Genomic DNA, 14,326 nt, shown 5'->3' on the forward strand with positions numbered 1-14,326 from the left:
CTTCAATATCAACCCTTTGACTTTGATTGTTGTTTTTTTTCTCGGTTACAATGATTTTTCTCGTTTTTTTAATTTTGCTTTGTAATTGTTGTGAAAATGTTCAGGAACCTCGACCCATCGGAACTGGACACAACTCCGCTGCGAAACCATTCGGTGGGGTCGGTGGGATCGGCGGAGGTAACCCTAGACTTCCCGCTTTGGTGCATAAACAATTCAATTCACCACTTAACTTATACTCTGAGAGTAACATTAAGGAAACTCTTCAAGCTCATACGGAGCAATTGGCTCCTGGTGTTATGGGGTAAGTTTTAATTGTTTCAAATTAATTTCTCTCAATGATTAATTATGTGTTGATTTGTGTTGATTTAGAATTAATTTTATGAAACCTGATGCTCCCGTTAATAAGCATTCGGCTGTTTATCAAGCGATTTTAGAAGAAGAACAAAGTAAACAGAAAGGTAATTATGATATTCTTTTTGTTTAATTGATTATGTTTAATTTAATTCTCTGTTGTAACAATTTAATCGATAAAATGAGAAAAAGTGTTAATTATTTCAAAGAAATCAAATGACAAGGCGATTAACCGATCCACCGCTTTACCGCTTCTTAATTGATTATCCAAATTTCTCACCTCCTTTAGGCTGTAATACTAATTTAGAGCTTGTTGTTTACTCCTAATTGTCCTTTAATTGTCTCTCTCAATTTTTTAATTAATTTTGTGAATGTTTAATTATCCCCAATGAACAATAAGAAGTTCAATCAGGAACAATTGGAACACCAACCCCAATATCACCATCTAATTCACCTCGTCTCGGAATTGGTTCAATTACCAAGCATGTTGAAGCCCCAATTTCCCGTGGACCCAATAGTTCATCAATGGGTGACCCTTCACAATCATCAATTAATACTTGTGGTCAATGCGGTGGATTAATTACCGGTGTTTTCTGTCGGATTCGAGATAAATCCTTACACGCTGAGTGTTTCAAATGTGCCACTTGTGGGACATCCCTTAAGAACGTAGGCTACTTTAATGTCAATGATAAACTTTATTGCGATGCTCATGCAGGACAAGCAGCTCAACATTTGGCTAATTCAACTGGACAATCAAACCTTGAACCAGTTACCGTAAGACCGTAAGTATTTAACCACAACAATTAAACGATAACAATCAGAAAAACAGCCAATACAACCAAATGATAACACGTGTAACCCTAATTGTCTTACATAATATAACAGACATTTTGTGTTTTTTGTCAATCTTGATGAGTGAAAAATGTTAACCAAAGTAAATTTATATAAATGAATAACAATTAACAGAGCATCAACATTTCCAGTTAGTTAATCATGAAAATTAGTTGCGAAAAAATTTCTCTCTGGATTGAATCCAAAAAATTCATTCCAATAAGTATTAGTAATGATAATAAATAGAAAGTGAAACATTTACATAATTGTTTGTAAATCAACAGTTAATTTTATTCATTGATTAAACATTGATCGATTTCAAATGGATTTGATTTACTTTCAAGTAACAATTTCATTAAACTGATTCAATGAAACCAAATTGTAATCTATTTAGTTGAATGATCTTGATGAGTTAATCAACTAGTGTGTTTGTCTTTGTAATAATTAATTGATTGACTATTGATTTCTAATGATAACAGTGGAGCAGCAATACCAAAGGATGCAAATATCATCGGAATCGGAGGGATTCCTCAGAATGTATCACCGACCCCTGGAAAGATGAGTTCACCACGAATCACGATACCCTCACCAACGCAACCTTCGAGCATAATAGATCGACCTACATCACCTTCCGTCCTTGGGGCAGTACCTTGGCATGTAAGATATGAAAAATAAGGTTGTAAATGTAAATCAACAATCAAGTTAATTGTGTTTGTTTCGCAATTTAGCAACAAAGCCCTGGAAGTATCCATCATGTTGATGCTCCTCAAAGTCCTCGACTTTTACAAACAACAACACCGATGATGAATCAAGTTAATTCGGCTCCACCTCCTATGGTTGCACCTAAACCACAGGTAAACGATTATAATTAACTAATTCTAATTGTTGAAAAATAATTTAATCCACAATTTTATCTCGATAATAGTACAAACCAATGGGATCTCAATCGCCGAATCTTTATCAAAGTCATCCCCATCCTTACACTGCTCCATCACAAGATGTTCACAAGGATGTTTCAGGTTCGAGTTTCGAGTTTCAAATTGTTCTAATTGTTTCATTTATCGATTATTGTAATCACCTGATTAACAGTTTCATTTGATTTACTATTTTCTTTCACGATCAATTCAAAAAGGTGGTTCCAAATTTACTTGGCCCCCACCGAAACCAGTGACCCCGGTTGGTACTCCAGAGGTACCACTTTCAATTTCAACCCAATTACCTGGTTCAATGCCCACCCCATCAATGGTACCACCTTCAACTGGCCCACCAACATTTAGACCTGTCCCTCCGCCCGGAGGTCAAAGGCCAATGAGCACCTATGAGCCTCCCAAAATATCAACACCAAGTAACGCAAGTAACTATCGATGATTAAGAAAATAAATTACAATTATTAAATCAACGATCACACAGACAAAACGATAACATAAACACTTATCACGATTAACTAATTATCAGCGATGATCAATTCTAACACTAAACAAACGATTAAAAATAAACGAAGCTTTAACAAACATATGATCAAATTGTTAATTATTAATCAATCGTTAAGTTTAATTATATATAACATTTAATTAAGACAAAGAAACAAAAAATTGACCAAACTGACCAATTAGGTATTCGTATTGCTAATTAGTTATTCAGTTAATTATAAATCAGTTTAGTTGATTGTCTCCATCAGATGAGTTACAATTTAATTATGTTGATTATCTCATATTAACCCGATTAATTACTTCGTTAGCTTCCAATGTAAACTTGCCGTCAGGAACTACCACCAATTCAACACCAACCACTATCGGTCAATCATCAATACCCGGTTCTCGACCCGCTCCTCGTCGAGGTCGAGGTCAACTAAAGCCTCAGGTCGGTCCTGGAATACGAATTCCCATTTGTTCGAGTTGTGGTTCACCGATAAGGTAAAGTGTAATTATCGAAAAACAAATGTTCTATTGGTCAGTTTTCTCGATCGAAAGTTAATTTAGTGCTTCGAATTTAGAAATCGTAATTGAGTCGTTAGGTCGCGATTTTAATTAATTAGTTTTACTTTAAATTCAACATGAAAACGTAAAAGTGTAAAACAAATTAAATTAAATTCCCAAAAATCGAGATGAAATTAATTAACTAAATTAAAAAGTGGCCTTCTAAAAATCATTGGAAATCATCAGTTAATTAATCTCAAAATTAAGGTAATTAGATTATTAATCTTAATTATGAGCATGAAGAAATTGAGTTACAATGTAAAGATTGAAAAACAACTAATAATCATCCAAAATCTAATCAATTAACTTGAGAAACTTTCTATTAATCAGATTCTAACAATTTAATAACCAACAGTTGGCAATCAAGTTAAATTGATTGAATTAATTGTTTCAATGAGAAGAAAAAGTTTACAAACTTTTTAAAAACAAAACTTTCGATCAACTGACTTAACTTTAATTGTAACTTGAATTGGCACGAAAATTTCCACGCTTAATTTCACAATTAACTAATTGTTTCTTTCTCTCGAAACTGTTTAGAGGTCCGTTCATTGTGGCCTTAGGAAAAACTTGGTGCCCTGAACATTTTCAATGTGCGAACGCGAGTTGTCACCGATTACTGGAGGACATTGGATTCGTCGAGGAACGAGGTGAACTTTATTGCGAAGTTTGTTTCGAATCCTATTTGGCACCAATATGTGCTAAATGTGGAATTAGAATTAAAAAGGTAAGTTAATTGTTGAAGACAATTAATTCTAATATCAACAGATTGTTAACTTTTTCTTTAATTTTCTTCTTGTTGGACAAAATACTTGAGTAACTTACTCAGTATCGCAAGTTATATTTATGGGAGTAAATTGATGAGTTAAGTTAATTAGTTTTTCTCAGGGAGAAAGAGAAGATGAAAGAGGAAGATGATGATGATGATAAAAGAGAGGAAGATGAAAAATGCAAATCAAGTTGTTTTGGCTTCTGTTAAAAGGCAATGGTTGATGATTTAGTTAATTCCTTGTTACTTGATAGTTTTTGTTTCTTTGTTTTATCCAACACATCCATGGTTGAATTTAAAACTAATCCATGGATTAGTTGTTAAGATTGATTAGATTAATTCATTTTGATTGTTCTCTTTTACATTGTTATGTGTGTGTAGGCATTACAATTAAGGATAAGGCACGAAAAGTACAATAAAAAAAAGAGAATGAGACAATTCAATCGATTCAATCGATTCAAAAGGTTAATATGAGTTTTCCCTTGATGAGATGAATCTATTTTTAGTACTAGCCAAGTGGTTGGTCGCAATTAACGTTAATAGCTGTAAATTTGGTGACAATTTAGGTTTTCTTTTTGGTTTACATTTTGATGATACTGACAATTCACAGATATTTAAGACTTTTTTTGCACTTTAAGATTTGATTGATTGACATTTTCTTTTTACTTCCTCTTCCTTTATGACTCTATTAATAGGATTGCTTGATGGCTCTGGAAAAACAATGGCACCCCGAGTGTTTTAATTGCAATTACTGTAAAAGGCCCTTTGGTAATAGTCAATTCTATCTCGAAGATGGCCTTCCCTATTGCGAAAAAGATTGGAACGAATTGTTTACCACTAAATGTGTCGCCTGTGGATTCCCAATTGAGGCTGGTGACCGATGGGTGGAAGCCTTGAATAACAATTACCATTCAACGTGTTTTAAATGTACCATTTGCCATAAAAATTTGGAAGGTCAAAGTTTCTTTGCCAAAGGAGGTCGACCTTTCTGTAAAAGTCATGCAAGATGAACGACAACGGAAAAGATGACCTTAAAAACTACAATAAACCAACGGGACAAATATAAAAACGATTTCTCTGCCAACACCACCGCTGCCGCCACCCAAGGTCCAAATGCAATCTTCAACTCTAAAAGTGCCAATAATCAAAGAGGAAAAAAACCGAAAAACAATCAAATTAATATAATATTTAACTAAGGAAGTGAAACATCATGAGAGATATTAAATTAAACGATTAAAAAGTCTTACTTTTTGAAAAAAAAGACGAGAAAAGAAAATTAAAATCCCTCAAATAATTGATAAATTGTTCAATTTTTCTCTGTTAATTGTGATTCTTTTTCCTTCTATTCTCACCTTTACTCTATTGTTTCATCTTTGTCCAATTTCCTTTTCCGCCTTTTCTCCTGATTGTCCGAAAAACAAACAAACAAACAAAACCAAATTACGTTTCATCATTTTCGTTTCAATGAAGAAATATATTTATCTCTATTGAAAATGTAATCAACTCCAGAAGCAATTGTTGTGGTGGCGACTAGATATTGAAAGTAGATTAAAAAAATACTATCACTTATATTGAGAATTGGTGAAGCAATTGTTAAAGAAATTAAAGTAAATTGAAATGTTGTGTTCCATTTGCTAATCATTGATGATTTAACCTCCATATTTAATCCTTTGAGATTGAAAAATTGTAATAACGTGCGAGGTTGGGACATTAACTGATATCGCTTAAAGGCTGCACCAAGAATCAAGATTAAATCTCGTCCAATTACAATGGAAGCTAATAAAACTGTAAATGATTAAAAAGTAGAATAAGAATTAGACAAATTTAAGAGAATTAATCGTAATAACTTACCAGGTAATTGTCCACTAATTGCTGTTGATAGAAATAAAGTTGTGACCAGAATTTTATCAGCGACTGGATCTATTATACTTCCGAGTGTTGATTTTTGGCTTTCATATCGACGAGCGATGAATCCATCAGCCTGAGAGATCAGTTTAATTATGATGAGATAATTAAGAAATTATTTCCTTTTAAATTGATGATTAAAACTCACAAAATCACTTAGACCGGCAACTATGCAAATCGCAACCGATGCAACAGGTTGATTGTTGATGATTGTGTAGGCGACAATCGGAGAGACAAGTATTCTGAATAAACATAGGCCATTAGGGATGGTCCAGATTCTTTTGTTAATTTCATCGTTTTGTCCAATTTCCGTTTCCATTTGGCTAAGAGAGATGAACTGTTCAGATTTATTATTCTTCACTGTTGATCTTTTATCGGTCTGAGAATTGTCATTGAACTTCTTTGATAACTGGCGAATCTTTAGAAAAAAAACAATAAAAAGAAAATTAATAATTACTGATAATTAAATTTCGTAAATTTGGTACAAAACAATTAGAACAAAATTCATTCTAATAATAATCAATACAAACCTGAATAGTTTCGAGACAATTAAAATTACTTCTGAGATCAAATCTCTTCAGACTATGAACACTTTTATTGCCATTTACTTCATGGAAACATTTGAAATTACCATGAGTTACTTGAGTCCACCGACCACTGATCAATGGATGAACAGGTGAACAACATTTAGAATAATTAATTAACTTGGAAGAAAATAACATTGAAATCTACGAGTGTAATTAGAAGAGAGAAAAGTAAACAATCAATTTAACAGAAAAATGGAAAGAGAAAATAGAAAACAAAACAAATAAGAATAGAATTGATTTACCTAATTTTTCCAATTTCTACAGATGAACAATTGAACTATTTAATTAGAATATCAAATTTCTTACAGAAAAACAATTTAAATGTCAATTAATTAGTTGAAAATGTTATCACATTGATCACATTCAGAAACAATTTGTAAACAATTCGTAGAAATAACTTGGAGATATTCTTACGCTCATTTCTCTATAAATAGACTTTATTTTCAGAGAAAAGTTTTCAATTCAAGATTTTAATTAAGAAATTCTCAATAAGAATTGATTCGGTTTTTAATATTTGTATCATCAAATTATCTCTTAATTGTTGTTATATCTAATCAGAGGTGGGACATTAACTTGGCGACCAACGGTCACTGCAGTTGGTGATTTACCTAAATCAGGAACAATTAACTCAACACCAACATCTAATTCAACACCACCAGCAACATTTACCAAGACATCGTTGGCAAAAACTGGGCCGGTAAGTGAATTACTTTTAATTGTTACCGAGAAAAAGACACAATCAGTTAATTGTATTCACATTTTCGACCTTCAATATCAACCCTTTGACTTTGATTGTTTTTCCTCGATTTTTTTTAATTTTGCTTTGTAATTGTTGTGAAAATGTTCAGGAACCTCGACCCATCGGAACTGGACACAACTCCGCTGCGAAACCATTCGGTGGGGTCGGTGGGATCGGCGGAGGTAACCCTAGACTTCCCGCTTTGGTGCATAAACAATTCAATTCACCACTTAACTTATACTCTGAGAGTAACATTAAGGAAACTCTTCAAGCTCATACGGAGCAATTGGCTCCTGGTGTTATGGGGTAAGTTTTAATTGTTTCAAATTAATTTCTCTCAATGATTAATTATGTGTTGATATGTGTTGATTTAGAATTAATTTTATGAAACCTGATGCTCCCGTTAATAAGCATTCGGCTGTTTATCAAGCGATTTTAGAAGAAGAACAAAGTAAACAGAAAGGTAATTATGATATTCTTTTTGTTTAATTGATTATGTTTAAATTTAATTCTCTGTTGTAACAATTTAATCGATAAAATGAGAGAAAAAGTGTTAATTATTTCAAAGAAATCAAATGACAAGGCGATTAACCGATCCACCGCTTTACCGCTTCTTAATTGATTATCCAAATTTCTCACCTCCTTTAGGCTGTAATACTAATTTAGAGCTTGTTGTTTACTCCTAATTGTCCTTTAATTGTCTCTCTCAATTTTTTTAATTAATTTTGTGAATGTTTAATTATCCCCAATGAACAATAAGAAGTTCAATCAGGAACAATTGGAACACCAACCCCAATATCACCATCTAATTCACCTCGTCTCGGAATTGGTTCAATTACCAAGCATGTTGAAGCCCCAATTTCCCGTGGACCCAATAGTTCATCAATGGGTGACCCTTCGCAAAAACTGGACCGGTAAGTGAATTACTTTTAATTGTTACCGAGAAAAAGACACAATCAGTTAATTGTATTCCACATTTTCGACCTACAATATCAACTCTTCGACTTTTATTGTTATTTTTTTCCTCAAATTAATTTCTCTCAATGATCAATCATCTCAATATCAATTTAATCAATAATTGAATTATTGAATGAGTCTAATCAAGAGAAACATATTTGTCAATCTAATATTGTTTTCATTTCTTTACGAGTAATTAATTAGATGGGATTATTTTAATCCACCTAATTGTGTATCAATATGTTTTCCAACCAGTTAATTATTAATAATTATTGGTTTAGTCAGTTGGTCTACAATTTTTCCGTTTGCTGAAAAACAGGTTTACCATATGATGACCTCTAGATTTTGTTTTACTATTGTAACTTTGGAAATACTATTAATCTGGTAAATATCAATTTCTTTCTGATTTATATTCATCTAAAAAATCACTATGATTATTTTAAATTGTTCATTGATTATGTGCCTATTTTTGTGCTTTCTGGATCCGTTTGAAGCAATTAAGTGTCTTGACGAAACTGGTAAATCAGTTGATTGGTTTTTTACTTATAAACTTCCCAAAGACAATTCAAATGGTGATAAACAAAATGGATACACTTATGGTTTGATCACAAGTAAACAACATGAAAATTGGAAATTGTCAAGACGATTAGTTAATAGTGCAGACTCAATTTGGGGTAAAACATTAGCACCATTATACTCTAATCGTCGTGATTACACTTATTTAGCCTGGAATGATGATCCACCCAACAGCGAAGGTACAGTTTCGTTTGATAATTATCTATGTTAAAGTCTAATTGTTTGTTAACTTTTCTATTTCCAAATGCTTCCAATTCCAGGTAACAGTTATTATGCTCATTCTAAGGGTGTTCTTGCTTTGGACTCTAGATCGGGATTCTGGTTAATACACTCAGTTCCTAATTTCCCTCCTCTTTTCAACGGAAGTTACAATTATCCCGATACTGGCCGAGAAAATGGTCAATTGTCGATGTGTTTAAGTTTCCAAACTCAATCAGAAGGAAGTAAAATTGGCCGTCACTTGACCTTTTTACGGCCAAACATTTATGATTACAATTTAATCAAAACCATTCCCAGTGACAATGAATATTTCCAAAGTTTATTATCACCACTCCAATCACGGAAAAGTATCAGCGATGAAATTATAAAGACAAAAATCACCGGAACTGATAAATCAGCTGATGAATTTTTAGCTTTCAGTAAACCATCAAAGGTTTTGGTTGACATTTACTCAGAAGAAATCAGTCCAACCCTGAAAAGTGACCTTTACACACAAACATGGAGACGAGGTGCTGGTGGGATATTAAATTCATCTTGTCCCATAAGGAAAAAGCAAACAATCAACATCCAATCATTGAGAATTAACTTTCCCGATAATCGTTCAGCCTCAGTTGATTGGGAATTCACCTCAGATCATTCAAAATGGACAATTACCAAGACAGAAACTTCAAGTAACCACTGGACTTGTATCGGTGATATAAACAGAATGAGGTCACAATATAAACGAAGCGGTGGTGTTGTTTGTCTTAAAAACGACCAAGTTTGGCGCTTATTTAAATCACTAATCAAAGAAACTGAATCTTGTAGTAATAACAGATCACCATCAAGACGATATTAGTACAAAAGTAATTACAGAATCGACATTTTGGTATAAAAATATTCCCTCTTTAATCATAAGAAACAATTAGAAAATTAACTTATTCCATTTGTGATTGACAAACAAATTTATCGATTTTGATTATCGACAGTTAATCGTAGATTTTACCTTTTTGCTCTTTCTCATCTTCTAAATTTTGATACAATTGACTAGATTTGGACAACATATGACTGATCGAGCTCAAGGTCCCGTTATTTGGCGCTGGTTGAATTCGTAAAATGTGACAAAAAAGTGAATACAAATTAACAGAATTAAAAGGTTCCACTTGATAATTTTTCCTAAATTCTGGTCCTTCGGCAAAAAAGATCGGCCTCATAGAGGGAAGTAAATTATCGTACCCATGAAAGGCCACTTTACGTCTTCGTCGTACCCGTGGAGCCTAAAAAAGACGATCAAAGTACAAAAGATTATTTAGAAAACATTTTGACCTGTTGTTAATTGTTACCATTGATTAAACAACTTACAGAATCAATCGTGTATCCTTCATGTGCGAAAATCACAATCGGCATAATCCGAAGTGAATTTTTGTAATAAAATCGACTGGGAATATCTTTCCTCAGATAAACGGTAAAATTGGGATTACCGCTGGTCTTTAATAACTCATAGATGACCTCAAATTTACCAGGTTTGGGCAATAAACTGGCCACAGGACCTAATTGGGAGATAACTGAAATATCGGTCAAGTTAATGTAATCATTCAAATAGATTGTCCCGTTGGAGGTTAAATTGACCATCCCATGGTCACCGGTGATGATAACGTTAACATTTGAATATCTAGACGAGTTTCGTAAGGTAATCATTAAATTACCAACCATTGAATCAATTGTTTCAACCTGACTACGAACTGGTTCAGAGGCGACTCCAAATTCATGACCAACTTGATCCGGTTGATGAAAGTAAATCATCGTTAAATCAACACCCGAGTTAATCCATTCAATCAAATAATCAAATCGATCCGATAAACTGATTGTCTCATTATAAGGTAAACTAAAATGGTTTCCATTAGATTGATTAACTGATGCACTTCCAGGCCAGAAAAGGACATTAGCTGAACAATTTTGTCGTCGGCATGTTGACCAGATCGGTTCACCTCCAAACCATTTATGGTCAACCTTTGACCGCGTAAATGTTTCATTAAATTGTAAATCATAGAAACGATTGTCAATTAATCCATGAGTTTCCTCGTGTAAACCTACAACACAATTAATTAATTAATTCCCTTCTCTCTCACCCTCTCACTCTCCCTTTACCTTTATTGATTGTAATTGATAATCAATTTCAAACCATTCAAATATTAATAGTTACAAACTCTAATCATGATTAACTAATCATCTCAATGGTTACAATCAAAGTGTTTCCGTTTTGATTAACTTAATTTTCCCCTTATCAAAGCAAACATGTTTAAATATGTTCAATGGTAATTGATTTTGATTTAATTGATCAATAACAACATCTAGTAATTAACTACAATTACTATAAGATAAGGTTAACATAAAATTACCTCTTAAAGATAATTAAGTTAATCAAATCTCACAATGAAAACCTGTACCTTAATTGTAACTTCAACAAATTTCCAGTTAATTATGGTAGAAATTGATTGTGGAAACAATTAAGATGATGGTTAACCAATAATAATCGGTCATACAAAATGAAAGTTAATCATATTAATTAGTTTAATTGTTTACCTGTGGCAAGAGTCCAGTGAGTTGGAAATGTTTTGGTGACAAAAGCAGGATAATAACCCCTGAGGGCATGAACTCCATTAATTGCCATTGATTTAAGATTTGGTGTATTGAATGTGTCAATATAATCATGACGAAATCCATCAAAAGAAATTACCACTAATTGTTGTCTTAATCTGGACAATTTAATCAATTGATTATCGCGATTTTGATGAAATGATTTCTGATAAAATGGTGATTGTAAAACTGTTGATTCCTTGGTTAAATTGCTACTCGATATTAATGAACAATTAACTGTTAACAAAATACATAAACAGTTAACTAAATTGTAATTAATTATCATCATTCTAATCAAGTAACAATCAATAAAATTGACTAAAGTAGCAATTATTTCACGAGAATTACAATTTATTAATTGGTGATGATCAACTGATTAATTTAAACTTATGAAAAGATGATTGAAAAAAAAAGTATTGAACTGAATTAAATTGGATCGACTGATGATTAAAGTGACAGTTTAATTGGTACACTGAGAAACAATTAAATTAACTCTTAACTCTGATAAGTTAATGAAATCACCTTAATCACAATTAACAGAGACAAAATGAGTTCCACTTGTAACACTTGACTACAATTAGCAACAATTAATCAATTACAGGGTTGTCCGAATTGGATTGACATTCACTAACAATTTAGTCAACAATTTAACAACAATCTAATTCAAGGTCAATTCATGATTAAATTTAATTATCTGTACATCCAATCATTGTAATCTAATCATAAATGACAATAGCAACAATAATCTCAAAAATTGAGTTCGTCTTTAATTGTTACAATCAATACAATATATTTAAAAGTAAAATTATTAATCAATGACCTGAAAATATATAATAAAATTAAATCAATCAAACAATTACAATTGATTATCAATATTACCTTTGAATGAACAAGTAAGAGAAAACAATTAATTGAATAATGAAATTAAATTTAATTTGCTTAATCTTTTTCTGCTAATCCATTTAATCAAAAACTCTTGACCAATTCACTTTCCCCTCTTGTCCATTTGTTAATCACAATTAAAATATTGAGTTAATTGTAAACTTTTGGACACTAAATTGTTAAGTTGGTCAAGGTAAGAGACCAAAATAATCAACACAATTAAAACCAATAACTGCAAATGAAAAGTTAATCACTAATTTGGTTTTTTTTTGCTGGACAATGACCATTATCAACTGTTAACAATTAAATTGAATCCATAATTTAACACTTCAATTGACCAGCTCATCTAACATGAATCACTTAATGGTCATCCTTGAATTAACTGTTGATTGACCAAATCAAGTTCATTTCTTATTTAGGACACAATCAAAAAATCAATTTGAATTCTCATCAAAAACAAAATTAATTTAATTGTTTCAAATTGATTGAGAAAAACAATTATTTTTCTTGTTAAGCTTATTGATTGATTCCAATATACTCCAAGACAATAATTATAGAAACTAAATTAATGATAATGATCAAGTTGATTGGATAAAAATAATGAACAGTTCAAGAGAGATGGTCACTCAATGGTCACTCAGGTGAGTATAATAAGTTAACCAAGAGAAGGAAATTAAAAAGTTAATGGACAATGTTAATTACGATTTGAAAGAGATAGAGAAAAAAATTTTCCTTCTTTAATTAAAATGATAACAATTAACAGAAACAACGTGGGAGTTGATTTAAGATGAATCAGTTTAAATTTCCAGTTAATCACTGAACCTTAATTGTGAAATTTAATCAACATTTGAAATCATCTTGATTCCTTATGAGTCCATCTCAATGAACAGGTCAAAATGGGTCAAGATGGAAATGACCAATTAATTGTTGTAACGGTAAATGGTCAATCCATTTAAATCCCAATCTGGTCAATATTTAATCAACTGATTAAATTGTCTTAATATTTTATCATGTTTAAAATCCTTTAATTGTAATACAATTTAAAACAACAATTTAACTCTTGATGAAATGTTATCCTTTAGTTGTCAATTAATTGCTTGGGATTATATTTTAATCCAACCTGATCAACTTTACTGATTAAACTTTTAAATCGTCACAATTAACATATAAATTGTTATTCTCAATCTCTAATCTTAAATGTATAAGATTAAAATTAATCATCAGAGATTGTTAATCTATTCAACAATTAAAACTAATTCACAATTGATTTTACTTTTCTCACAAACAAAATTATTTACACCAAATTGTTTTCATGCGGAAGCTGATTCACCCTCTTAATTGTTAGCAATTAATTACATTTCTTGATGATGTTGTAATGATGGTGATCAGATTTGATTAACGTTATTAAATGATAATAACAATGATTTAACTTTGAGATGGAAATTAAAATAAAAAAAAAAGTTAAACAATTAAATCTAATCATTATATTATTGATATACTTACAACTTTGTAAATGATTGCTTGATATTAAATTGCTGGTAAATCATAGTTATCATAATTATCTTGATTATGATTAAATTGCATGATACTTTTACACTCATTATGATTGTGAACATAATTAAACTTTGAAATTTAAATCAAACAATCAAGAAAGCAAAAAGTTAAGGAAGAGGAAACCAAATCAAATTAATCAAAAACAAAGTTGAATATGATTAATTTGCCAACAATTAACTAATCATTTACCTGATACAATATAAATTGATTTGATTGTATAATAATAATAATATCAATAAACAATTTACAATTGATTAAAATGTTAAAACAAAAACAAATTCAAATATAACGGAAACTAATCAACTCTTTAATTGTTAATTGTTGGGCTTGATGATGATCAGATTTGATTAATGTTTCCATCATGATT

General features: G+C 31.4%; 4 protein-coding genes across 6 annotated transcripts; 2 read left to right on the plus strand and 2 right to left on the minus strand.

Moving 5' to 3' along the window:
* The first annotated feature begins 35 nt into the window (after positions 1-35).
* LOC128394681 (PDZ and LIM domain protein Zasp-like) lies at positions 36-5,493 on the plus strand. 3 transcript variants are annotated; one of them, XM_053355036.1, is made up of 10 exons: positions 36-301; positions 370-458; positions 752-1,133; positions 1,662-1,839; positions 1,911-2,036; positions 2,108-2,201; positions 2,315-2,536; positions 2,921-3,095; positions 3,696-3,882; positions 4,620-5,493. In XM_053355036.1, exons 1-10 carry the CDS (start codon positions 51-53, stop codon positions 4,932-4,934), a joined length of 2,019 nt encoding a protein of 672 aa, XP_053211011.1. In that variant the 5' UTR covers positions 36-50; the 3' UTR covers positions 4,935-5,493. The 3 variants fall into 3 exon arrangements, with proteins under 3 accessions (XP_053211011.1, XP_053211012.1, XP_053211013.1); XM_053355037.1 differs by having other exon boundaries at positions 755-1,133; XM_053355038.1 differs by having other exon boundaries at positions 1,067-1,133.
* Positions 5,375-6,804, minus strand: LOC128394703 (probable cardiolipin synthase (CMP-forming)). The gene is made up of 5 exons (XM_053355062.1): positions 6,659-6,804; positions 6,360-6,557; positions 5,978-6,247; positions 5,776-5,905; positions 5,375-5,709 (listed from the first exon to the last, which is right to left on the minus strand). Exons 2-5 carry the CDS (start codon positions 6,549-6,551, stop codon positions 5,375-5,377), a joined length of 927 nt encoding a protein of 308 aa, XP_053211037.1. The 5' UTR covers positions 6,552-6,557; positions 6,659-6,804.
* Positions 6,805-8,542: 1,738 nt separating this feature from the next.
* LOC128394876 (deoxyribonuclease-2-alpha-like) lies at positions 8,543-10,357 on the plus strand. Its single transcript, XM_053355245.1, has 3 exons — positions 8,543-8,867; positions 8,949-9,752; positions 9,938-10,357. The coding sequence occupies exons 1-2, from the start codon at positions 8,543-8,545 to the stop codon at positions 9,743-9,745; spliced, it is 1,122 nt and encodes a 373-aa protein (XP_053211220.1). The 3' UTR covers positions 9,746-9,752; positions 9,938-10,357.
* LOC128394694 (ectonucleotide pyrophosphatase/phosphodiesterase family member 5-like) lies at positions 9,777-12,000 on the minus strand. Its single transcript, XM_053355050.1, has 3 exons — positions 11,470-12,000; positions 10,249-10,976; positions 9,777-10,163 (listed from the first exon to the last, which is right to left on the minus strand). Exons 1-3 carry the CDS (start codon positions 11,810-11,812, stop codon positions 9,876-9,878), a joined length of 1,359 nt encoding a protein of 452 aa, XP_053211025.1. The 5' UTR covers positions 11,813-12,000; the 3' UTR covers positions 9,777-9,875.
* Positions 12,001-14,326: the final 2,326 nt, after the last annotated feature.

The sequence above is a fragment of the Panonychus citri genome, unplaced genomic scaffold (assembly GCF_014898815.1).
Source record: "Panonychus citri isolate SS breed McGregor unplaced genomic scaffold, ASM1489881v1 Contig00140, whole genome shotgun sequence".
Classification (NCBI taxonomy): Eukaryota; Metazoa; Arthropoda; class Arachnida; order Trombidiformes; family Tetranychidae; genus Panonychus; species Panonychus citri.

Excerpts from the sequence above, each read along its gene's own strand:
- LOC128394694 (XM_053355050.1), bottom strand. The coding sequence starts at position 11,812 with ATGATGATAATTAATTACAATTTAGTTAACTGTTTATGTATTTTGTTA. Across the intron at positions 10,977-11,469 it reads TCACTGGACTCTTGCCACAG|GTTTACACGAGGAAACTCAT; the intron begins GTAAACAATTAA and ends ATTGTGTTGTAG. Across the intron at positions 10,164-10,248 it reads AAGGATACACGATTGATTCT|GCTCCACGGGTACGACGAAG; the intron begins GTAAGTTGTTTA and ends CGTCTTTTTTAG.
- LOC128394876 (XM_053355245.1), top strand. The coding sequence starts at position 8,543 with ATGATTATTTTAAATTGTTCATTGATTATGTGCCTATTTTTGTGCTTT. Across the intron at positions 8,868-8,948 it reads TGATCCACCCAACAGCGAAG|GTAACAGTTATTATGCTCAT; the intron begins GTACAGTTTCGT and ends TTCCAATTCCAG.
- LOC128394703 (XM_053355062.1), bottom strand. The coding sequence starts at position 6,551 with ATGTTATTTTCTTCCAAGTTAATTAATTATTCTAAATGTTGTTCACCT. Across the intron at positions 6,248-6,359 it reads ATTGTCTCGAAACTATTCAG|ATTCGCCAGTTATCAAAGAA; the intron begins GTTTGTATTGAT and ends TTTTTTCTAAAG. Across the intron at positions 5,906-5,977 it reads TTGCCGGTCTAAGTGATTTT|GCTGATGGATTCATCGCTCG; the intron begins GTGAGTTTTAAT and ends CTGATCTCTCAG.
- LOC128394681 (XM_053355036.1), top strand. The coding sequence starts at position 51 with ATGATTTTTCTCGTTTTTTTAATTTTGCTTTGTAATTGTTGTGAAAAT. Across the intron at positions 1,134-1,661 it reads GAACCAGTTACCGTAAGACC|TGGAGCAGCAATACCAAAGG; the intron begins GTAAGTATTTAA and ends TAATGATAACAG. Across the intron at positions 2,037-2,107 it reads TGGTTGCACCTAAACCACAG|TACAAACCAATGGGATCTCA; the intron begins GTAAACGATTAT and ends TCTCGATAATAG.